Source organism: Geotrypetes seraphini, chromosome 2, assembly GCF_902459505.1.
Source record: "Geotrypetes seraphini chromosome 2, aGeoSer1.1, whole genome shotgun sequence".
NCBI classification, from domain to species: Eukaryota; Metazoa; Chordata; class Amphibia; order Gymnophiona; family Dermophiidae; genus Geotrypetes; species Geotrypetes seraphini.
The window spans coordinates 125,782,089-125,808,513 of NC_047085.1; the positions used below are offsets into that span (position 1 = coordinate 125,782,089).

The window sequence follows — 26,425 nt, forward strand, 5'->3', positions numbered from 1 at the left end:
CCCTATCACCTACACTGTTCAACATCTACATCGCATCCTTAGGCCACCTTCTACAAAAACTAAACTTAAAGCACTACATATATGCAGACGACATATCCATTTTAATCCCTTTAACTGATATCACAAATGAAATGATAGACAACCTCTCAAACACAATGACAGAAATCGAAAAATGGACCACCACATTCAAACTGAAACTAAACACAAAGAAAACAAAAGTCTTTTTTGGCAAGCCCCAATGACAAAATTACGAGAACATCGTTAAAAATAAGCCACCACGAATATCCAATACCATAAAAATACTGGGTATCACTCTAGATACAGACCTAACCATGGCTGAATAAACTTACTGGTGAAAAAATGTTTTTACACGCTGTGGAAGCTAAGGACCATTAAAAAATACTTCGACCCAACATCCTTCAGGTTGCTGGTGCAATCGCTGATCCTATCCATCCTTGCAACATCATCTACCTGGGTATGCTACAAAAAACAGTAAAAAAATTGAGATTAGTACAAAACACCGCTGTTCGCTTAATCTTCGGACTGAGAAAAAAAGACCACATTAGCCCCTACTATAAAAAACTGCACTGGCTACCAATAGAAGCGTGAATACTAGTCAAATTTGCATGAATCTGTTTCAAACAAGTCTGGGAACTAGCACCTTCCTACCTGCAAACTCACTTCATTCTGCACAACCCCACACGAACAACCAGAAACAAAAATATCTTTGCATACCCAAAGATCAAAGGCTGCAAATACAAATTCTTCCTGGATAGAACCTTCATGTTCCAAGCAAATAGACAGCAAGTCTGGCTGAAAAACTGCATAAACGAACCCAAACTGACCTACAACGCATTCTGAAAATCAATTAAAACTACCCTATTCAACAAACTCATTGACTAAACAGACGACCCTCTCTCACTATGATATTCCCCGCTGTAAACGTTAACTCAGTCTCTCAGGAAACTCCAATTTTCATGTATTCTTTACCCATGGAACTCCAATTAGTATGTAACTTTTCTATTTTTAGGCTTCTTGTTATTCGCTGACTGTCCAGCCTTCTTTCAATGTGAACAGCCTAGAAGTCGCTTGACTATGGCGGAATAGAAAAATAAAAGTTATTATTATTATTATTAACTTCATCCTATGCCCTCTCATTCCAGAGCTTCCTTTCAATTGACAGAGACTCGACTCGTGCGCATTTACGCACGAGTATGTATTTAAACATCTCAATTGTATCTCCCCTCTCCTGCCTTTCCTCTAAAGTATACATATTGAGATCTTTAAGTCTGTCTCTATACGCCTTATAATGTTGACCATGCACCATATTAGTAGCCTTCCTCTGGACCGACTCCATCCTTTTTATATCTTTTTGAAGGTGCGGCCTCCAGAATTGTACACAATATTCTAAATGAGGTCTCACCAGAATTTTATACAGGGGCATCAATTCCTCCTTTTTCCTACTGGCCATACCTCTTCCTATGCACCCTAGCATCCTTCTAGCTTTCGAGGTCACCATTTCAACCTGTTTGGCCACCTTAAGATCATCACATACAATCACACCCAAGTCCCGCTCTTCTATCATGCACACAAGTTCTTCACCCCCTAAATTATACCATTCCCTTGGGTTTTTGCAGCCCAAATGCATGACCTTGCATTTCTTAGCATTAAATTTTACCTGAAAAATTTCAGACCATTATTCAAGCTTTGCTAAGTCTTTCTTCATGAGGTCATTCACACCATCAGGGTGAGACTCTATTGTAGATTTTGGTATCATCCGCAAAGAGGCAAATCTTACCCGATAGCCCTTCAGCAATATCACTTATAAAAATGTTAAGAACAGAACCTTTAGGTACACCACTAGTAACATCCCTTTCCTCAGAGCGATCTCCACTGACCACTACCCTTTGTCATCTTCTTGACTTAGCCCATCACTTTGGGGCCCATCCCAAGAGCACTGTTTATTATTAGCTGTCTGTGTGGTACACTGTCAAAAGCTTTGCTAAAATCTAAATACACCCCACCTAGCGCACTCCCTCTATCCAATTTTCTGGTAACCCAGAAAAAGAAATTGATTAGATTTGTTTGACAAGACCTACCTCTAGTGCATCTATGTTGCCTCTGGTCCTGTATTCCATCGGAGTCCAGAAATTTCACCATTCTCTGTTTTAAAAGTGTTTCCATTAATTTGCTTACCACATAAGTCAGACTTACTGGCCTGTAATTCCCTACTTCTTCTTTATTTTCACTTTTGTGTAGAGGGACCACAACCGCCCTTCTCCAGTCCTCCGGTACCACTCCCGATTTTAGAGAAGCATTGAAAAGGTCAGTCAGCAGAAGCACCAAAACTTCCCTAAGTTCCTTCAGTACCCTTGGATGTACACCATCCAGCCCCATCACTTTGTCTACCTTTAATTTAGCTAGCTCCTCATGAACACAACCCTCTGAAAATCGATTGGGTCTATCACTGCACCATCTCTATTCATATCTGTCTTCTGCAGTCCCAATCCCAGATCTTCAGCTGTGAACAGAGAACATAAATATTTGTTAAGCAATTCAGCCTTTTCTTTATCAGCTTCTACATATTCCTCCCCTTCACTCTTGAGTCTCACAATGTCTTCTCACTTTTGTACTTCTTCCTATCACTGATATATCTAAAAAATATTTTGTCTCCCCATTTTACTGTCAGCTATTTTTTCTTCCATTTGTATCTTTGCATTCCTGACATCTTGACCAGCCTCTCTTAACTTTTCCAGATATTTTTGCCTGTCTTCCTCTTTCTGCGATTTTTTTGTAGTTTATGACGCTAACCTCTTATTCCTTACCTTCTCAGCTACTACTTTTGAGAACCAATGTAGCCTTCTTTTCCTCTTACTTTTACTTACTTGCCTCACTAAAAGATTTGTCATCCTTACAATAACTCCTTTCAGTTTTGCCCACTGCGTTTCCACTCCTTCCAGATGTTCGCATCCAGATAACAATTCCTTGACGTAATCCCCCATCCAAACAAAGTTAGGTTTTGTTTTGGTTTTTATAGTCTAGAACCTTTACTTTTGAATGAGCCCTCTCTATACCCATCTTAATATTAAATCGTACCATGCAGTGATCACTGGATGGCAGATGATCACTCACTGAAACATCAGAAATACTTTGTAAGCACTAAGTCCAGTATGACCCCATCCCACACATGGGTTCCATTACCAACTGCTGGAACAGTTCTCCTTGTAGAGAATCCAGGATCTCCCTACTTGTTGAAGACCCTACAATAGGGATGCCCCAATCAATATCTGGCATATTAAAATCACCTATTTGTAAAACTTCATATTTTTTAGATATATTCTGAATGTCTACTATTTAATTTTTGTCTACTTCTTTCATCTGTGAAGGAGGCCTGTATAATCACATCAATGTAAATATATTTACCATTCCCTCTTTCTAAATTGATCCACAGTGCCTCTTCCATGCCCTGCAGATCCTGCAATTATGTGGACAGGCAACTGCTGCTGATAGCTCTGCTCGGAGAAGGACACACAGTGACCGCAACTAATGAAAGGTAAGCGTTGAGCCCAGGGTCAGTGCACCAAAGTGTCTAGAACGCAGACAGATGCATCCAGAACAGCAACAGAACAAAAGTAATACAGAGGGGAACTGTCCGGGCGGGAACCTCTTTGCTGTCTTTGACTGTAACCTCTTCGCTGATTGTCCAGCGCTTCTTGCTGTAAACCGCCTCGAACTTCTATGGTTTTGGCGGTATATAAGAATAAAACTTATTATTATTATTAGTGGCAATAGTCCAGGTGGGAATTGACTGGTTTTAAGAAAGGTATGGACAATTTCCTGGAGGACTGGTTTTAAGAAAAGTTTGGACAATTTCCTGAAGGAAAAGTCCATAGTCTGTTATTGAGAAAGACATGGGGCATGAAATATTGCTACTCCTTGGATTTTGGTCAGGTACTAGTGACCTGGATTGGCCACCATGAGAACGGGCTATTGGGCTTGATGGATCATTGGGCTGACCCAGTAAGGCTATTCTTATATTCTTATGGGTGGCTACTCGCTAGATACAATCTAGATGCCATCTTGGTTTTCCAGGTATTTGCTCTCTTCATGCCAAATTCACCTATAACCTGTTCATGTAAGTGAGGCAATGAAAACATCTAGCTCTACAAGCTAATGGAGAAAGTAGAGCTATTACAATTTTGCGTATGAAGAAAAGGGTTCCAGCATAAAAAAGGTTCATAACACTAAGAAAACAAGCTTGAGGTTTTATACCTCCTACACAAAGCAGATGAATTTCATAGTCTTGTTTTTCAAGACTATGCTAGTCCCATGCTAGTGTCATATTTAAACAGTACAATTGTGCTGAAGCAGCATTCCACAGATAAACAGCTGTTGCTTGAGAGAGAAACACTTACCAGAACTATTTATTTGTTTTCTATCCCATTCTCCCCAAAGAGTTCAGAATGGGTTACAGGTTAACATACATAATATACAGTTAAAAGGTTACAATTTGCCATAGTACAGTACAAATTTTTTGATACAAGTTTTATCCTAGCTTGACACATACTAGGGATCCAATACCAATATACATAATATACAGTTTACAGGATAAATTTGACATAATTACAGTGCAAGATTTATCAATATAAGTTTTTATCCTATGTGACACATACCAAGGATCTAGCACCAATATACATTAATATTTCTTTGTAATCTATTGGTCTTAGGCAGGGGAGTTAGGTGAAGAGGTATGTTTTTATTGCTTTTCTAAAGTTGAGTCTTTTCAGGGATCTGATCTGTGGGGGCAGTTGATTCCAGTGGCTTGGTATGAAGTGGGAGAAGGAACTAATAGATGCTCTCAGATCAAAGGAACAGCCTAATGGTTAGTGCAGTGGCCTGAGAACCCTGGGAGCAGAGTTCAATTCTTGCTGCAGCTCCATGTGATTCTGGGCAAGTAATTTAACTCTCCATTGCCTCATGTACAAAATAACTAAGCAAAACCACTTTGATTGAAACCATGGAAAGGTTATATACCGTATTTGCCGGCGTATAAGACGACTTTTCAGTACCTTAAAATCCTCCCCAAAGTCGGGGGTCGTCTTATACGCCGGGTACTGTTTACATGCAGTGGCGTACCAAGGGGGGGGCGGAGGGGGCGGTGCGCCCCGGGTGCCAGCCCTAAGGGGGTGCTCCCGGCCTTGCCGTTCAATCCCCCCCACCCCCGAAGGACCGCTCGCCCCACTGACCTTCCTGCACCACCTGTGAAGCAGTCCGCAGCAGGATCGCGAAGTCAGCGTCAGCGATCCCGCCCCTCCTCTGACGTCAGAGGAGGGGCGGGACCGTGGCGCAGGAAGCAGCGCAGGGATCGCTGACGCTGACTTCGCGATCCTGCTGCGGCTGCTTCATAGATGGTGCGGGGAGGCCAGGGGGGCGAGCGGTCCTTCGGGGTGGGTCGGGGCATCAGGCCTTCAGGGTGGGGCGGGCGGGCAGGCAGGCAGGCTTTCAAGGGGGAGGGGGTGACAGGCAGGCAGGCAGGCCTTCAAGGGGGGACAGGCTTTCAAGGGGGGAAAGGCAGGCAGGCAGGCCTTCAAGGGGGAGACAGGCCTATAAGGGGGGGGACAGGCCTACAAGGGGGTGGGACAGGCCTTCAAGGGGGGGACAGGCAGGCAGAAGGTTGTGCAGAAGGTGTGCGGAAGAAGGGGTAGTCTTATACGGCGAGTATATAACAAACTCTATATTTTAACTGTAAAAGTTGGGGGGTCATCTTATACGCCCAGTCGTCTTATACGCCGGCAAATACGGTAATCAAATCTCATCTCCTTTCTCTCTGTCTCATAATGAATGAATTGCACCTAAAAGGAAGGGTATTCTCTCTCAAATATTTCATTGTTATCCAAATATAGCAAGTCCTCTCTTAGGTATATACTGATAACTTCTTACCTTATGGGACTGATAAACCTCCTCTATCAGATGTGAACTAGTCCCACTCGAACAGGAATCAGAGTCTGATATTTCCAGGGCACTTTCAACTTTCTCAGAGGGAATACATTCATCACCAGCAACACTCTCATTGTCCCAGTCAATCAGCAAAGGTTCACCTTAATGAAAGATGTATATATTAAAACAAGGCACCTCTACTTTATCAATTCAAGTCCAGTTCAAGTGAAAGGGAGTGTATTTGATGCATTGTTAGACTAATACTGTGAAGGCCCAGAAGCAGAAAAATTGGGCCTTATTAAAAAAGAAAATTTTTTTTTAAAGTTTTCTTTTAGAATGATGTGCGATATGCTTTTAAAAATATCACCACTTGCTCGTGCTTCTCTTATAATGCTTGCTAATAAATTATGTAATATAAAAATTAGAGCAATTTAAGTTCTGAGCAAAGTACTTTGGTTGTCATTACTACTAGTAGGTGAAAGAAACCAGTCTGTGTTTGGAACACACATACATATCAAGAAACAAATTTACAATGTAAAAGAGTAGAGAAAAGTCATTCCATGCAAATTACTGTTCACTAAAAGTCCATGAAAATAAAAATGAACATTCAGATTCAAAATCAGATGCAAGTCATTTTTCTTTCAGACACCGATTCTGATTTGATACAAACTAGAAATGCTATGATTTAACATGCTATTGTGACATTTAAAATGCATCAAATGCTGTTCTTGCCAAGTATTTTCATGTCTGAAGGAGGCTGAGTAGTCTGTTTAAAATCAGTTAAATGATACGATGGAATACGTTGCTCAAAATCAGCCAACTTCTTGATGAGATGTTTAAGGTAAAAATAATAATAAATTTATTTTCTTGTATACCGCCCCACCAACAGTTATAAGTTAGAACTCGGATGGCCAACAGAGTTCAAATTTATCCATAGTACGTCCCTCACATCCTGCAGGCACAGTGACAAACCCTGGAGCTGGAAGACTTTTTAAGGATCGATTCCACAAGCAATGATTGATGTGGCAGTTGCAGTTTGTCAAAGCCAGGTCAAGATATTATTCTGTAGAGGGAGTCAATCTTTCTTGGAGCTTTAGTGACAGAAAGAGGAGTCTCCAAGTTTTTAAAGAGTGCATCTTTGAGTAGATTGTATAAAGGCAATTTAAGAAACTCTTTTGGGGGTTCAAAGTTCGATGCATTCAGGAGTTCCACTGTGGGCTCAGTGTCAGCCTTCAATTTAACAAGTAAAGCTTTCCCTAACTGTCTAATATACTTAATAAAGGAAAGTCCTTCAAGAGGAGAGTTTCTTTTAGGAGGAGGAGACAAATCTGAAGGAATACCATATGAATCAGAAGCAGATAATGTAGGCTCACATTCAGAACCAGTATGGTGACGGGAGAGGTCAGAATCAATTTCATGAACTCCAGATGATTCTCTGTATGACTCTCTGTATGACAAAGATTTTAAAGGAGACTGGTGAGAATGTCGAGAAGAACTGTCTCGGTGTCTGTACTGATCCAATGAAGATGAGGACGTACGACACAAGGATCTTTTGGATCTAGAAGTTATGTGATGTACGTTGATGCTTTGATATAAAGAGTCTAATCTTCAATGCAGAGTATCGATGCTTCAATGAAGAGGACTAATGCCTCAATGTCTTGATGGGGAGCGATGTCTAGATGAAGAGTGTCAATACGAAGGAGAACGACGCTTCAATGTAGACCTAGAATCGGTACCATGCAGCCTCGGAGTGCTATGTTCCAAGGGAGTCAATGCAAGCACCAGTGTCAAGTGCAACTTGAACATGTCACCGATCTCCCTTCAGAAAAACTCATTGAGTTATTCCCTGAAGATGTGCACTGGTACCCTTGGCTCAACAGCCAGTACCAATTGGTGCGGCAGGGTGTCGAGGGGTTGGTGATCTCGAAGAGAATGCACTCCCTGAAGGAGATACAGCCAGCACTGAAGGAGAGCATTGGCGTTGACATTTGGCCTGCTTCGAGGGACTCAGTGCAGTAGAGGACTGTGATGCTTGCTGTGAAGATGGCAGCTTCTTAACAGGCTTGCCCAATACAGGAATCACGTTCGACATCAACGTAAATGCCGGTACCGAGAGCTTGGATTTATCACCAGAGTCCATAGTCGAGCCAAACAGCTTCTCCTGATGGATGCGACGAGCCTTCAACAAACGTTTCTGCGAGGTAGAACAATGGAGTACAGCTGTCCACTCGATGCTCAGGGCCCAAACACTGCAAACACCAACTGTGTGGGTCAGTGATCGAGACAGGGCACTGGCACCGACAGCACTTTTTGAACCCGCTCAAAGGTTTTGAGGAAAAATACCGCCGAGGTCAGGGAAAAGAGGGCCAAAAGGCCCAACTGAGGCAAAAAGAAAAAAGGGGAAAAATATATATATATTTTTTAGTTTTTTCACAGACTGAAAAAGAAAAGAAAAGAAGAAAGAATAGCCAAAAGGCCAGAAAGAAAAAACATTAATGGGAAGGCAATGCACTTTGAACAGAGTCCAGAAAAATAGCACTTTGCTCCGCGGAAAATGAAGAACTGAGGTACCATGAGTTGGCGTCGACAGGAAGGCACTCACGTATGTGCGGTGCGGGCAGTCACAAAGTTTCTGAAAACTTAATGTGCAAATACACTTTTACCACTGTCTGTACCAGACTCCGTGGATGACATCACTCACATGCGAGAATATGCTGCCTGCTTGTCCTAGGATAATGCAGGTTGCTAGACTTATGAGTAGCATCAGGAAATATTTTTTCCACAGAAAGGGTTTTAGATGCCTGAATATACTAACAGGAGAGGTTGTGGGGACAAAAATATGACTAAATTCAAAAACATATGTAAAAGAACATTAAATCAAAAGCAAATGACCTTAAAAATGACCTTCACACTTTAAACAGGTGATATAGTGATGTAAGCTGCATGGAGCAGCAGGTACAAATCCAGCCACAATTAGTATAAACTGCCATTTATCTAGAGCAGGGATGCCCAAAAGGTCAATCATGATCGACCGGTAGATCGCAAAGGCAATGCAAGTCGATCGCGTTGCCTTCGCGTTCTACTTGCTTCCCGACTCAGATGCGCTGAGCCGACCAACTTCCCCCACCCAACGTCATTTCTGAAGTCAGAGAGGAAGTTCCGAGCAAGCCAGGCAGCGGTTGGCCCGGAACTTCCTCTCCGACTTCAGAAATGATGTTGGGGAGAGGAAATCAGGTCGGCCCAACGCTTCTGTGAGGGGAAGCAGGTATAGCTTGGGACGGCGGTGGTTTAGAGGCCTGTTCCCCGATGGCGGCAGCATTGGCTTGGGAGCAGGCAGGGAAACCGAAAGGGGGAGCAGGGAGACAGAAAGAAAGAAGGGAAAAAGAAAGAAAGGGGGGACAGGAAGACAGAAAGAGAGAAAGACAGACAAAAAGAAAGAGAGGGCAGGGAGCGAGGAAGAAAAAGTTGGCGGAGGGAATGAGGTCTAGAAGCATACAGCAGGCAGAAAGAAGGGAAGAAATATTGGATGCAGTCAGAAGAATAAAGTGCAACCAGAGACTCATGAAATCACCATACAACAAAGGTAGGAAAAATGATTTTATTTTCAATTTAGTGATCAAAATGTGTCCATTTTGAGAATTTAAATCTGCTGTCCATATTTTGCACTATGGCCCCCTTTTACTAAACCGTAATAACGGTTTTTAGCACAGGGAGCCTATGAGCACCGAGAGCAGCGCAGGGCATTCAGCGCAGCTCCCTGCGCTAAAAACCGCTATTGCGGTTTAGTAAAAAGGGAGGGGGTATATTTGTCTATTTTTGTATAGTTGTTACCGAGGTGACATTGCATAAAGTCATCTGCCTTGACCTCTTTGAAAGCCCGCAGATTATAAATGATAATTAACGTTTTCTCTGCGTACAGTGTGCTTTGTATTTTTTAAAATTTTATTGTTGGTAGATCATTTTGACTTGGTCATTTTAAAAGTAGCTCGCAAGCCCAAAACGTGTGGGCACCCCTGATCTAGAGGCTCATCTGTGGTAAACAAAGCTGTATGAATTTGTTGGTGGAATTGTCTCCTCACAACTTTCATATATGAGGACTGAGGGAAGAACATGGGAGGGGAAAAAAAAGAAAAATAGCATATAATAACTCTCAGGTTTGAACGGGAACAGGGGATAGGGACAGCTGAAGACCTAGATAAGTGTGGGACTAAAGCAATAAACGGAGACAGCCCAGCATATTGGAACAATCTACTAGTTCAATCCACCTCAACCAGACATAGGAGAACTCACGCACCATTCACACACCCTCCAACCAAAAATGTCAAAAGAAAAAAACTGTATGACAACCTCCTAGCCACTCGAGCTGCAACACTTGACCCACAACTCTACAACTATTGACCACGACCACAGACTACAAAACCTTCAAGAAAGAAATAAAAACCTTTCTATTCAAAAAACATATAAACCGAACTAACACAATCGGGAATGTCCCAGGCATCATCTGCAACTACTACATATGTACCTCCAATATCATGACAACTCAGATGTAATCCTTAGCAACTCAAAGAAATGTACAAACTACTCCCTAAATACTTCTAATCTCCGGACAATCCATTTGTAATCCACCTTGAACCCCAAGGTAATGGCGGAATAGAAATCCCTAATGTAAGTCGCCCGGGAGGTCCCTGGAATCACATCCCAAGGATCCGGGCAGGAGAAAAGAGTGGAAACGCACGCCTGGAAGGAACTTCTCAACTAGCCAACGGACTAATCGATAGGGCCTCGCAGCTACTGTTGCCACCACTGTCCGAGCGCACGGCTGAACATCTCAGAGCCGAGCTCGCCCTCCTCAGCTTGCCGGTGGATATATCTGGCTTATTTCTTTGGCAGCTATACTTTCCCCCGACTGTGGTTCTCCTATTATAGCCTATACTCGCAGTACGAGACAACCTATGGTGCACATAACTTTTAAATTGCTGCCACTGAATCGGATTTAATGCCACCTGATTTACTGCTAACTTAACTGTTATTTTAACTGTGGTTATTGCATCTGATATGATGATATCTGATTTACTGATCTACTGCTAATTTAACTGATTTTCAGATTTACTGATCTACTGCTAATTTAACTGATTTTCTGATCTACTGCTAATTTAAATTTTAAATTGTTGCCACTGAATCGGATTTAGTCACCTGATCTACTCCTAATTTAACTATTAATTTAACTGTTAATTTAACTGTTGATATTGAATCTGATCTAGTGCTATCTGACTCACTGCTAATTATTCAATATAGAAACAGGAAGTAACAGAAACACCAAATAGCCATTAGGTCAAGAAGGAGTCATTCTAATCTGCAAGCATGAATTTCCTACTGATTTTACTAATCTATTTAATATGCGACAGCATTAAGGATGTTAAGTCACTCTATCCACAGCTACACTCAACCCATTATCCTGATCTACCCATCAGGCTTATAATTAACCAACAAGAAGACAGAACAAACCATATCAAGGTAATCTCGAGCAACGGAAGACATCAACGTACCCTAAAAAACAAAAGGATAAGGGAAGTAAAACCTATCAGAACCACTACATCAACCAAACCTATCACATCCATTCCCTGTGCATATCTCAACATCAGATCTGTTAGAAATAAAGCATTCTTAAAGATTGGATCATCAGCAAGAAAATAGCTGTCTATTCCTAACAGAAATGTGGCTATTGTCTGAAGATGACCCAATAATAAATGATCTTCTACAAGATAATTTTAAAATTCACACGCTAAATCGTGATGGAAGAAGAGGGGGAGGCTTAGCAATTGTTGCTAAGGAAGGATTTGTAGTTGAACTATTGGATTCCAAAATGACCAATCAATTAGAAATATTAGCCTGTAAAATTAGCAATAAGGAACTAGAAGATTCCCTTTCTTGTATATTATTCTATGTTCCGCCAAAAAGCTGGCCAAAAGCTAGAAAGGACTTCTGCGAATTTGTCCTACATAACTCAATCACTTCATCACATAATTTAATTGCAGGAGACATAAACTTACATCTAGATGAAGTGGACAATCCAGAAGCAAAAGACTTTAAAAACTTTCTATCATTACTCAACTATAATCTCCCTTTACCCACTCAAACACATGAAAAAGGCCATCATTTAGATGTGGTAGCGATGTCCACAAAGGAGACCTTAGACCCTTCCATCTCTCTTTCGGTCGGTACTTAGTGTCACATTATCTGGTCCGACCATTTCATTTATTTCAATCTAACCTGGACTCAACTAAAAAGAACACCTCACAAGAGGCCATATCAACCCAGAGGAATATTGGTCACAATATGATTTCAAATATTTTTTATTGAAATTTTTAAACAAGTGGAACATAACATATAGAACAAACATGGTAGTTGCCAGTGTTCAAGAACATAAATGGACAAATAAGGTTTTCAAATAGTAAACATGTACCGTATTTTCTCGCATATGTTATATGTGTTTTTACAAACCGCGCATAGCCTTGCGCGTTCTACGCATGAGCGCGTTGTACAAAATTTTTTTTACATAGTTCCTCCCCCCGACGTCCAATTCACCCACCCCCGCAGGACCGCTCGCACCCCCACCCCGAAGGACCGCTCGCACACACTCGCACCCGCACCCCCACCCCGAAGGACCGCTCGCACGCACTCCCACCCGCACTCGCACCCCCACCCAGAAGGACCGCTCGCACCCCCACAGCCTTCCGACCCCCCCTCCCATCATGTAGAAGCTCCTACCGGTGTCCTGCTGCTTCCTCTTGGCGGTCCCGGCCCTTCTGTGAGCCCTGCGCCTGCGCTGCTTCCTCTTCTGGCGGTTCGCCCTTTCTCTAACGTCAAGCCCTCTTGCCCCGCCGACTCCCCGACACAATCGGGTCAAGAGGGAGCTCAAGCCCTCTTGCCCCAGCCACCCACGTCACCCCCCGACACGATCGGGGCAAGAGGGAGCTCAAGCCCTCTTGCCCCAGCCAACCGCGGCACCCCCGACACAATCGGGGCAAGAGGGAGCTCAAGCCCTCTTGCCCCCCCAACACGATCGAGGCAAAAGGGAGCCCAAGCCCTCTTGCCCCGCCGACTCCCAACTCCCCGACAATATCGGGCCAGGAGGGAGCCCAAACCCTCCTGGCCACGGCGACCCCCTACCTCCACCCCGCACTACATTACGGGCAGGAGGGATCCCAGGCCCTCCTGCCCTCGATGCAAACCCCCCCCCCCCCAACGGCCGCCCCCCCCCCCCCAAGAACCTCCGACCGCCCCCCCAGCCGACCCGCGACCCCCCTGGCCGACCCCCACGACACCCCCACCCCCCTTCCCCGTACCTTTGTGTAGTTGGCCGGACAGACGGGAGCCAAACCCGCCTGTCCGGCAGGCAGCCAACAACGGAATGAGGCAGGATTGGCCCATCCGTCCCAACGTTCCGCCTACTGGTGGGGCCTAAGGTGCCTGGGCCAATCAGAATAGGCCAGGGAGCCTTAGGTCCCTCCTGGGGGCGGGGCCTTGGGCACATGGTCAGGTTGGGCGCGTTTTACACGGGTGCGCGTTATCTACATGAAAATACGGTAATAAGAATTCTGTAAACACACACAGCAACTCCAACAGAGTTGGAAGAAAATCCTGGAGAGGGAGGGGAGAATAGTACCTTGCTCAGTAAATAAATACATATGGGGGACTGGTCACAATATGATCTACAAGCGAAGATAGAAGGAGTTGATTTCTATGATCACTGGATGAAAACTAGCACATCCGTTTTAGATAAAATTGCCCCTAAACGAAATAGTAAAAGCTGCTCAAATAAATACAACAAATGGTTCGACATCAAACTCCTATCAATGAAACAATCAATAAGATGATTAGAAAGAATCTGGAAAAAAAAAACAGGAAAACTGCCAGACCGGGACAACTGGAGATCCAACATAAAACTACAAACAACAGATAAAAGAAAAACGTAAAACATTTTACTCATCCAAAATTAACTCATCTAACACTAGCTCAAAAGGAACTAATTCAAAAGAACTGTTCAACATAGTTACAAATTTATTTCACATCACACACTACACTCAACCCATGCATAACATCAAGTTACCCTCAGCAAATGATCTAGCACAACATTTCGATTCAAAAATTAAAAACCTAAGAAATAACTACTCGATAATTGCCGCATGCGAACATCAATCAACCTATATACAAAGAAATGAAATATCAGCAGACATGGTTTGGAGTTCCTTCCATAATTTAGAATGAAATAACTACATCAAGTTATATAACAAATACTCTAAATCAGTGTTCTTCAACCTTTTTACACCTGTGGACCGGCAGAAATAAAAGAATTATTTTGTGGACCGGCAAACTACTAGGACTAAAATTTAAAAACCCCGTTTACGCCCCATCTCTGCGAGCTCGGTCCCCGCAAACCATCTGATCCCATCTGCACAAGCCGCAATTATGATTTTATATTGAACGTATTTTATTAAAGTATAAAAAGAAACAATATTCTGAACAATTGTGATTTTATAAATACAAATATAGAGCACGGACCAACAAAACCCCTGTCTCCCCTCCCCTTCACATATATCCCCTCTACTACCAAGAAAACTGAACAAGCCAAGTTATTATAGAATGCTACACAGAAATATCATGCTAACAGAATACTGCAGTCCCCAGTTATGTCTCTAGCAGGATATATATTTCAAATCTGATATATTCTAATGACAAAATAGAAATAAAATTATTTTTTTCTACCTTTTGTTGTCTCTGGTTTCTGCTTTCATCTTCTTTTCACTCTTTTCCTTCCAGCATCTGCCCGTTCCATCCAATGTCTGCCCTCTCCCCCTTCCATATGTATCTGACTTCTTTCTATGCCCCTCTTTCCTGTCCATCCAGCCTGTTCCTCCTCTCTCCTTTTTACATCATTCATTCCAGCTTCACTGCCTTCTTCATTTTTCTCTCTCCTACACCAGATCTAGCATCTTTATCCCTCTCTCATTTCTCTGCTGACCCCCTTTCCAGCATCAATGTCTCTCTACTTTCTCATTCCTCTCTCTCCCCTTTCCCTCATCTGATCTCTCCATTCCACCCTGACCCCCTTCCCCTCCTGTAATCTCCCTGCCAGCTGTTTCCTTCCTTTTTTCTTTCTCCCTTCCCTCCTTCCTTTTTTTCCCTTCTCCTTTCCCTCCTTCCTCTATCCAACATTAACTCTCTTCCCATCCCTTTCCCTCCTCCCCTCCCAGCAGCATCTCTCCTTCTCCCTTCCCTCTTCCCTCTATCCAACATTAACTCTCTTCCCATCCCTTTCCCTCCTCCCCTCCCAGCAGCATCTCTCCTTCTAATTCCCTCCAAGTCCAGTAACAGCTCTCTCTTTATCCAGCAGCTTCCCAGCCTCCTACAGTGGCTTCCTCCCCTTCCAGCAGCTCTTAGTACTTGCCTGCAGGAAGTTGCCGGTAAATCACTGGCAAGTAAGAGAGCTGGTGGGAGGGGAGACAGCCACTGTGAAGGCTCCCCAGGATCTTGCTCGCACACGCTGACCATCTCCCTCCACCTGCACCTGTATCTGCAGCTCTCTCCATTCTACTCGCGACTTCCCCACGGCCCTCTTCAGCAACTCGGCAGGGGCGGCGATCAAGACAGGCTGCCGACATCGGGACCTTCACTCTCTGAGTCCCGCCTATTTTGTTTCAACTTCCTGTTTCCTAACAGTCGAGACTCAGAGAGGGAAAGCCCCGACGTTGGCAGCCTGTCTTGATCGCCTGAGGCTGGTAGGAACATTAGTCGGGAGGAACCGCAGTCCAGTGGCGTACCTAGGGTATGTGGCACCCGGGGTCCATCATTTTTTGACACCCCCCCCCCATGTAAAAAAATATTTTTTGTAATGACTATGAAACGGAATAAATGGTCAGAATAGAAACAGGCAGTGAAAATTTTCTTATATTCCAAACATAACATAACATAAATTATGTCTGAATTGTCATGATATCAGAAGTACATATGGAGTAGTTGCAGGTGATGCTTGGGACAGTTCTGATTGTGTTAGTTCGGTTTTATGTGTTTTTTGAAAAGAAGGGTTTTTATTTCTTTTTGAAGGTTTTGTAGTCTGTGGTCGAGGTCAATAGGTTGTAGAGTTGGGGGTCGAGTGTTGCAGCTCGAATGGCTAGGAGATTGTCAAACAGTTTTTTTCTTTTGACGTTTTTGGTTGGAGGGTGTGTGAATGGTGCGTGAGTTCTCCTATGTCTGTTTGAGGTGGATTGAATTATTTAGCTGAAGAAATTAGTTACCCCCTCATCTCACACACATTAATTCTCTTCCATTTTTGTTCCCATTATTAAAAACACTGATAAGTTCCCAGAAAAAAAATACATTAAAATAAGAAGTGAAAACAAAGGCCCCTACAGATGAGAACATAACATAAGAATAGCCTAACTGGGTCAGACCAATGGTCCATCATGCCCAGTAGCCCATTCTCATGGTAGCCAATCCAGGACACTAATACCTGGTCAAAACCCAAAGAGTAGCAACATTCCATGCTACCGATCCAGGGCAAGCAGACACTTCCCCTATGTCTTAATAACAGATTATGGACTTTTCCTCCAGGAATTTGTCCAAATCTTTCTTAAAACCAGCTACACTATCTGCTTTTACCATAACTTCTGGCCACTTCATTTTTAAGTTTAGATCTTTCCTTTCAAACAGAGACTTTGCTAGATGTCAAATACAGCACAAGGTAACTTCACATGGACTTAGCTGTGCAGGAAATGTGAATCTCCTCATACACCCACCATATAGTGCAAAAATGTGCAAAGGTCTGGTTTTTTCTTTCGATCACTACATAGCCTAATGCCACACAAGCAGCGCTGTTACAAACATATTCTGTAGGTCAATGCTAAGGATAACAAAGTTTCCTTCCTTGGACCAGAAGGAGATACTGATAAACCACTGGAAGAGATCCCAAAACAACACCCAAAGACCCACTCAGTGTGTGAACCAGTTGAGTGGAGTAGACTAACTGGGGGGTAGAAATGGGCCTGGAGTTTGCTCAGCAGAATTTCCCAGACCACCTCTTCCTCTCAACACATTGACACGCTGCCACCACCACCACTAGGAACACCTCACTGGGTAGGCCAGCTATGCTATAAACTTTATAAAACACATTATTAAATTTTCTTATAAAGCACATATTTTAACTGAGCTCTCTGACATCCTCAGCCTTTCCATTCACAAAAATAGAAGGAAGAAAAGTTCCCATTTCCTGCTGTCTCATGTCCCTGGCCTAAACAATATTTTTTTTCTGCAGACCCTTCAAAAGTCTAACCAAATCCTCGTTTCACTTGCATTATAAAGTACTGAGGATGCCATCTCTCCCCATCCCAGGTCCTAAAGTCTAAGACAGTAGCGCAAACTAATGCTGCCAGATTCAGGAAAAAAATTTCGATTCGATTCAGCCTATTGAATTGGGTTTTCAATTCGATTTTCCTGCCCAGTTGGGTGATTTTTTTCAAAAATCCTGATGGGTTTTATAGCTTTTTCAACCCCTTTGGCTTCTCCTAACCACACTGGCGCTGTGGTGTAAATAAAATAAAGAAACAAAAAGGACTTTTCCTCTCTCTGTTAAATCCTAGCTCACGTTTGTAGTCCAACACCAGCTCTGGCAGGATACACATTTCAAATCTGACATATTGTAATCACAAAACAGAAAATAAAATTAATTTTTCTACCTTTTGTTGTCTGGTTATATTTCAAATCTTGTTGGTCCAAGGCTCTGGTTTTCTTCTGATAACTTGCTTGCCAGGGTCTCCTTCTTTCTTCTTTCTGCATGCTAACCATCCATCTGCCAACTCTGTCCTCCCTTTCCATTTCCCTTCCCTCCCCAGGAAGTCTGGTATCTTTCCTTTTTTTCATCTCCCTCCACAGATCCACCTTTTCTTAACTACCCTTTCATCCGGCATCTCTCCCTCCTTCCCCACCAACCCAGAGTCCACCATCTCTCCCTTTCTTTTCCCAATTACCTTCCTATCCAGTATCTCTATCCCGCCTCCACACCATCCCTTGTGTCCAATTTCTCTCCCTTTCTGTTCCTTCCCTCCCTAAATCCCATGGTCCATCATCTCTCTCCCTCTCCTCTATTTTCAGACCCATTATTTCTTCCCCCCCAAAAGGTTGGCATAAGCATATCTCTTTGAAAACCCCCTTCCCTCTGTGTACTTCTAAACCAGGGTCCTCCCCAAAGGCCTTTCCCCCCTTAAAGGTCTGCCTGTCCCCCCTTGAAGGCCTGTCCCCCCCCTTGACAGGCCTGTCCCCCCCCTTAAAGGCCTGCCCACCCCCTTGTAGGCCTGTCCCACCCCCTTGTAGGCCTGTCCCACCCCCTTGTAGGCCTGTCCCCCATTGAAAGCCTGTCCCCCCTTGTAGGCCTGTCCCCCCCTTGAAGGTCTGCACCCCCCCCGAAGGCCTGTCTCACCCCTTTATAGGCCTGTGTCACCCCTTTGTAGGCCTGTCCCACCCCCTTGTAGGCCTGTCCCACCCTTGAAGGCCTGCCTCCCCCCCCTTGAAGGCCTGTCCCTCCCCCTTGAAGGCCTGCACCGCCTTGAAGGTCTGCACACCTCCCTTGAAGGCCTGCCTCCCCCCTTGAAGGCCTGCCTGTCACCCCCCTCCCCCTTGAAAGCCTGCCTGCCTGCCTGCCCGCCCGCCCCAACCTGAAGGCCTGATGCCCCGACCCACCCCGAAGGACCGCTCGCCCCCCTAGCCTCCCCGCACCACCTATGAAGTAGCCCGCAGCAGGATCGCGATGTCAGCGATCCCTGCGCTGCTTCGGCGCTGCTTCCTGCGCCGCGGTCCCGCCCCTCCTCTGACGTCAGAGAAGGGGCGGGACCGCGGCGCAGGAAGCAGCGCCCAAGCAGCTCAGGGATCGCTGACATCGCGATCCTGCTGCGGGCTGCTTCATAGGTGGTGCAGGAAGGTCAGTGGGGCGAGCGGTCCTTCGGGGGTGGGGGGGACTGAACGGCAAGGCCAGACCGCCCCCCCCCGCCCCCCCCTTAGTACGCTACTGCCGCAGTCGGCAGGAAATTTAACTGCCGACTGGATCTCGCCGGCCCTGCGCGGACCAGCAGAAATTTTCTGCGGACCGGCGGTTGAAGAACTGTGCTCTAAATCATACTGTGTCCTGGACTCATGTCCCCCAGAAATTATGAAAGCAGCTCCATTAGACTTTAAACTATCTCTAATGAATTACCTAATCAATAACCTAAACAATGGAAAATTCCTCACTAATAATGGTCATATTATAATAACCCCAATTCCAAAAAATCGTAAAGAATTATCAACATCAGTAACCAAATACAGACCAGTAGCATCCATTCCAGTTCTCGACCAGTTCTCTCTTTTGCACGAAACTCGATCTGGTTTTAGGCCTCTGTTTAGCACTGAGACAGTAATTGCAGCTATCCTGGACAATTTGCGCTACTTGTTTAGTAAGGGCCTCAAAGCCCTGATCATGCAATTTGACATGAGCTCTGCCTTTGACTTGGTGGACCATGGAAAAATATTACAATGCCTAGATGCAAATAGTTTTGAGGTTTCCTTATATCACGCACCTACCAAGTCCATTTTAACTACGATCTCTCTGATACATGGAGCAATCCATCTGGCGTGCCACAGGGATCACCATTATCCCCTTTGCTCTTCAATGTTTACATGTCTTCATTGGGTGCGCAATTGTCCCAGCTGGGGATAAAACTATTTAGCTACGCTGATGACTTCACGATAATTATCCCATTCACTACCTCTCTCTCAGAAGTCACCCCCAAAGCAACAGAAGTACTAAATCGGATGGAGCAATGGATGACTGAATTCAGACTAAAGCTAAATTCAGAGAAAACAAAATTTTTTATAGCATCGCCACGCCCACTTGACACTAAAGCATCAATGTGCATCAATAACCTTAGTTATCCCATTCAACCCACTATGAAGATATTGGGAGTAACACTGGACCAGAGCTTGACCATGAAAGACCAGGTAGACTCCCTGATTAGAAAGATCTTTCTCACCCTCTGGAAGCTTCGGTCCATCAGAGCTTACTTCGATGTCTCATCATTTAGAATTCTGATACAATCCCTCATACTGAGTCAACTCAATTATTGTAACATCGCCTACTTGGCACTCTCCCAGAAAAACATGAGGCGATTGCAACTGGTACAAAATGCAGCAGTTAGGCTACTTTGTGGACTGAAGAAGTTTGATCACGTGACACCTTCCTATCGACTTCTACACTGGCTGCCAATAGAAGCACGTGTAAAATTCAAGTTTGGTTGTTTTTGCTTCAAGGTACTTTACGACTTAGCCCCTAAATATATAACAGACCTTTTCTCCTTCACAACCAACAGATTTAGGAGAACCTCACATCCGAACTTTGTTTCTCCACCGGTTAGAGGTTGTAAATTTAAAAGTCATCACCAACATCTCTTCTCACATCAAGCAGCATTATGGGGTAAAGATCTAGAACTGCTCGTGCCTACTATTTATAGGGAATTCAGGAAGCACCTAAAAACACATCTGTTCCTGAAATACTTAAGTAACCGACCTATACAACCTTAGTCCCCAACAAATGATCTCTAGTACTGTTAATCATTAATTTTGAACTCTGTTTAATCTTTAATCATTGTAAACTACATAGAACTTCACGGTCCTGCGATATATAAACTGTTGTTATTATTATTATTATTATTATTAATGTAAGTAAAAAGATGGAATCATATAGAGACTTCTACAGTCTATACATATGGCATGTAAAGGAGTCCATAAGACGCACTCTTCCCTTTAAAGATATTCCCTTAGAGTGTTAGAGCCACCTTAAGATCCACAATGGGGAGGTAACACAGGAGAAGTGGAGCCAGAAGAACAGGAACTAGGAAGTATAAAAGCGAGAGACATAGCCAGGTTAAAGATGCCCACAAGGGAGCAGCGGCATCCCATAGCATATGTCTCCACACTCTGTGTGTGAATTGCACTGCTAAAGTCATGTAGGCCATGCCTCACTTGGAATCTTGCAGATTTTGCGTTTTGACAGAGTACTTGAGGAACCAGGCCAAGGAGAAGTAAAGTGGTTAAAAGGATTTAGCAGCATACAGACTTACCTTCACCGCTTGTGTCCAGTGTTCCCTCTAAGCGGGCGGGTGTTGTGAGCAAACTTTTTTCACTGTGAGCTAAAAATATCGGGCGCCAGCAAGTTATGAGCCAAATAAATATGTTGCTTTCTACCACAGAACTTCCTTACGTTTGTATGGAATCTATCCCCTTTCAACTTTAGAGAGTGCCCTCTCGTTCTCCCTGCCTTAGCTACTAAGTCTATTCCCTTCAGTACCTTGAATGTTTCTATCATGTCCCCTCTCAATCTCCTCTGCTCAAGGGAGAAGAGGCCCAGTTTCTCTAATCTTTCGCTGTACGGCAACTCCTCCAGCCCCTTAACCATTTTAGTTGCTCTTCTCTGGATCCTTTCGAGTAGTACCGTGTCCTTCTTAAAGTACCAGTGCTGGACGCAGTACTCCAGGTGAGGGCGTACCATGGCCCGGTACAGCAGCATGATAACCTTCTCTGTCTCTTCAGTCCAGCATCTGCCCCTTCCATTCACTGTCTGTCTTTCCCTGCCATCTCTCCTCCTGCCCCCCCCCCCACCCTCCAATTTGGTCTAGCATCCATCATCTTCCTTCTGTTCCCCTCATGGTCTGGCATCTCTATCCTTCCCTCCCCCCTGTGGTTTTTAGCATATCTCTCTTCTCATTTCCTCCACTCAGATCTGATCATTCTCTGCTCTCTTCCCTTTTCTTCTCTGGTCTTCCTTCTCTATTTTCTGCCTCCATCTAAATTAAATTCTTTCTTACTATTTAGTCCCGTTTCCCTCTTTTCACTGTGTCTACACACAGCTTGTCACCCCTTTCCCTCACCCCTCCATTATCTTACTATTTTCTTCCCCCTTTATTTATCTCCTCCTTCCATCCAGTATGTGTTCTTTCCCCACTTCCATTCAGCATCTGCTCTCCCCTCTCAACTGACATCCATCTGCCTTCTGCTCTCTCTCCCTTCTTCTCACTTCCATCATCTGTCCCCTTCTCTCTCTCTCTCATCTCCTCCATTCCATCATCTGTCCCTTCTCTCTCTCCCCCCCCCAACTTCCATCATCTGCCCCCCTTCCCCTCACCTTTGTGGGTCACTTTCTTTCCCCTGAGGGTGGCTCATGTCACAGGGGAAGCTTTGGCCGAGCAGAACCGCTTGATTGACAGTGGAACTTACTTGATTGATGTCGATGCTGGGGCCCGTTGCCGTTTGAAGGAAAAAAAAAAAGGTGGAAAAAAGGAACCTGTAAGGCGAGAGGAAGGGAAACCTCCAGGATAGCTGCTTTTTGCCCTCCTTCAGCGGCCCAAGAGTTCAGACCAGCAGCGGCAGCTCTGTATGCTTTTAACTTCGGCACAGAGCTGCCCCTAATCAATAGTTTAGCGCGGTTTCATGAGGCAGCCTCGGGGCCTTTGATAGCCGGCCCGCTTCGATGATGCGATGTGGGCCGGCCTAGCAAAGGCCCCGAGGCTGCCTTATGAAACCGCGCTAAACTATTGATTAGGGGCAGCTCTGTGCCGAAGTTAAAAACATACAGAGCTGCCGCTGCTGGTCTGGAGGTGCGGAGACAAGGCAGGAGGCAAACGCGGTGGAAGGCAGGAGTCCCGGCGAAGGCAGGAGTCCCGGCACAGCGACTGCAACAGGAAGTTGCAAGTCAGCTGACGCCGGCCTTTCGTTGCGGCGGGGACCGAATCCTTCGCGGACCGGCAAGATTTTGTTTGCGGACCGGCGGTTGAAGAACTGTGCTCTACAATGTGTGCGCTGTGACGAGAAACTTGTGCGCTGCCAGGTAATATTTTGTGCGCAAGCGCACACCAGCGCACCTTAGCGGGAACACTGCTTTGTGTCCTCTCTCAGCATATTGTATTTGTTGCAGAGTTCATTAGTTTTTAAGCTACATCTGTTTTGATTTTGGATCCCTGAGAACAACGTTTTGCTCTCCACATCTGACAAGTCACTGTCACTGGAACTCCATCTGATGTCTGCAAGCTCTATACTGTTGCCAGCCACAGACGAACCTGATAAAGAAAGCCATACTGATGAAAACACATTAAGATATTGGCACATTTTAGTAACAATTGGTCAAGGGAGAATGCAACACTCTGTGTAGGAATCTCTCTTGTAAATGTTCACCCTTATTTTATATGATGAAAGCTGTATTTTTTATTGTACACCGCTCAGAAGTCTGATTGAGCGTTATAAGAAATTTTAAATAAACTTGAAACTTGAACCCAAATTTAACCTGGTTGGTAGCAGTTATGTCCTTACCACACTAGTTAATACATTGATGTGTAAAAGTTCTTACCCCTACCCTCACACTCTTATTTCCCATAGGGTGGCAATGTGATCATTGTTCTACTCCTCTGTGAAGCATTACAGGTTGCAAATGCTGGCTCACTTGGACTTTGGCTTGGTTTTTCCTCCACCCAGTAGTTCCATTTGGTTACAACTTACTCATTCAGAATGGTATAGCATCAGATGACGAGGAAGGTGAAATTAGGTCCTATCTGATAATTTCCTTTCCTTTAGTTGGGCCATACCATTCTGAAACCTACACCTGGAAGACTAAGGCCTGGGGCTCACAGGATGATCTGCTCCTTTTCCTTTTAATTACAAAAAAGAGAGAATTCTTATTATATGCAGGGTAGCAAGTGCCATGATGTGGTGTTAATACTCACTAGATTCAGTTGCAGTGGTTAATGGGTATGGGTGTGCATTACAAAGGGACCTTCTGCTGTGATATACTAGAACTTTATACTAAGCACCAGCAGGTTATACCATGGAGTTCACTGAAAAATATCATTTTCTCTACCAAAAAATTAGGTTCTTACCTCATAAGAACATAAGAATAGCCTTACTGGGTCAGACCAATGGTCCATCTAGCCCAGTAGCCCATCCTCATGGTGGCCAATCCAGGTCACTAGTACCTGACAAAAAAACAAAAAATGGCAGGTGTGTACTATGAAAGAAGCTGCTGCCTTAAGACCCAAAGCCAAGGCCTCAATTTGAGAATCAGATCCGGTTTGCGGTCCTGGGATCACACCACCTTCACTGGGAAGAGGAGTACACTTTATAACCTGTGCCACCAAGGAATCCACTTTAGGTAGCATAAACAGTTTCTAGAAATAAGAAGCCATGGAATATCAACTTAGAAGATCTCTCCAAAGACCTTTCTAACCTAGTGGGAACATTAAAACCCAATTCTGAATCTGTTGATGAGGCTGCCGTGGAATGGCACACCAAGGTAAAAACCCTATTCAAAGAGATCAAATACTATCCCTGCAAATATTCCTGACCCTAGTTTACTGACAACTTAAGAACTAAAAAAACAAAAAACCTAAGGAAATGGTACAAATCCAAGCTTAACAGTGACAGATCCAAATGGAAGGAACTGCATGAAAAATATAAAAAAAAAACATCCTAGACGCTAAAAGGATATACTGCTCCCAACCACTATTAAAGACCCCCAATAGATCAAAATAACTTTTTAAAATAAAAAAAGAAGATGCTCACAAAGTCACAAGGAGACAACTGATTCCTTAACACTGAACTCAACAGCGAAATATTCTCAGACTACTTCACTGACAAAGTAGACAAAATATGATCAAACCTTGACTCCAATGTGCTACAGACACCATCCCCCTGTGACTCAGACAAGATAATTAAAACTACAACTGGGACCCTAACTCTTTGAAACTGTCTCCCATAACGACATCGCTGAGATACTAGTTGCTCCAACCTGGACCCCTATTCACCATGCCTCCTAGTAGCTGTGAAAGATGCCTTTAAAGACTCCATCCTTCCTCTCATCAACACTTCTCTACAAACAGGCGTAGTGCCTTCAAACTGGAAGTCAATGGTCATCAGGTCACACTGGACCCTAACATGCCTGGCAACTTTAGACCTGTCTCCAACCTACCCTTCGTCTCCAAGATTCTGGAATAAACAGTGTTAAACCAATTACACTCCTTCATTGACAAAGAGCCCTATCTGCCTTCCAATCTGGATTCAGGAAATTCAACAGTATTGAAACTATCCTTCTCGACATCAACGACTGCTGGAAACTCATGGATAAGGATGCTGCTGGATCTCAGTGTGGTGTTCAACACTATTGAACATCTGCTCCTCATTGAGCAGCACTCTGAAATTGGAATCTGAGACACTGCATTACAATGGTTTGTCTCCTTCCTGAATAATAGATTTCAAAGAGAACTGCTCAACATATGCTATTGAAACTGATCAAAATCAGGCTTCCGGAAGGGGCTCTACTATCCCCCCTATTATTCAATTTCTACATTAGACCTGTTCTAGCCATAACCTGCAAATACCAAATACAGATTCACTCCTTCGCGGATGATATCCAACTATACCTTCCGTTAGGAGAAGCCCGTGATGCCTAGATCATGAAACTCCTAAAATGCCTCTCAGAAATCAAAAACTGGATGTTTGTCAACAAATTACAACTAAACATCTCCAAATTGGAACTCCTTTGGATCCACAAAGAACACTGCAACCACGTCCGTCCCTCACTACGCTGGGACTCGACTACCATAATTGCGAAGGACCAAGTACGCAGCCCAGGCATACTCCTCAACTCCAACCTATCACTTTCCAACCATATCTCTCAGGTAGTATCTTCCTCATTTTACTACCTACAACAACTATGAAAAATAAGGAACTACTTTTCTGAGTCTGACTTCACCCAGCTACTCTATGCCTTAGTCCTCTCCCACATGGACTACTGCAACACCCTATTCAACAGTCTCACAGCAAAGAACATACGTTTCCAGTGTGTACAAAACACGGCTATCAGACTTCTAGAAAACCTCTATGCCCACAACCCCATTTCCCAGGCTCTATCGTCGGCTCACTGGCTGCCTGTAGCCAAACGTTGTGTCTTCTAGGGCCTGATGCTAGCATTCAAAACCTTACACGACATGGTGCTGGGCTACATAACAACTAATCTTCCTCCATACATGCCAAACAAATCCCTCCACTCCCAGGATGAAATACGATTCACCCCCACCCCCGGTCGTGCCCTTCAACTGCAAACCGCCAAAAGACGTTCCTACTCCCACTTCTTACCGAGTCACTGGAATCAACTGCACCACAGATCAGATCCTTGAAACGACTCCGCAACTTTAGAAAAGCAATAAAAACATACATCTTCACCTAACTCTTCACCTACGGTAACCTAACTCTTCACCTAAGGTACCTCTTCACCTAACTCCCCTGCCTAAGGCCAATAGATTACAAAGAAATATTAATGTATATGGTACTAGATCCTCGGTATGTGTCACATAGGATAAAAACTTATATTGATAAATATTGCACTGTAATTATGTCAAATTTATCCTGTAAACTGTATATT

The 26,425-nt window shown here is 44.1% G+C and overlaps 1 protein-coding gene across 5 annotated transcripts in view; it reads right to left on the bottom strand.

Annotated features, from left to right (window-relative positions):
• Positions 1 to 26,425, bottom strand: part of SPIDR (scaffold protein involved in DNA repair) — a 536,511-nt gene that overhangs the window by 479,702 nt on the left and 30,384 nt on the right. For 4 of the 5 annotated variants that reach the window (XM_033933714.1, XM_033933716.1, XM_033933719.1 and 1 more), the window contains 3 exons: positions 22,895 to 23,072; positions 21,081 to 21,088; positions 5,941 to 6,098 (listed from right to left, as the gene is read on the bottom strand). In XM_033933714.1, coding sequence (XP_033789605.1) covers positions 5,941 to 6,098; positions 21,081 to 21,088; positions 22,895 to 23,072 — 344 coding nt within the window. The remainder of the gene's footprint in view (positions 1 to 5,940; positions 6,099 to 21,080; positions 21,089 to 22,894; positions 23,073 to 26,425) is intronic. The other variant, XM_033933718.1, reaches the window with a different exon arrangement.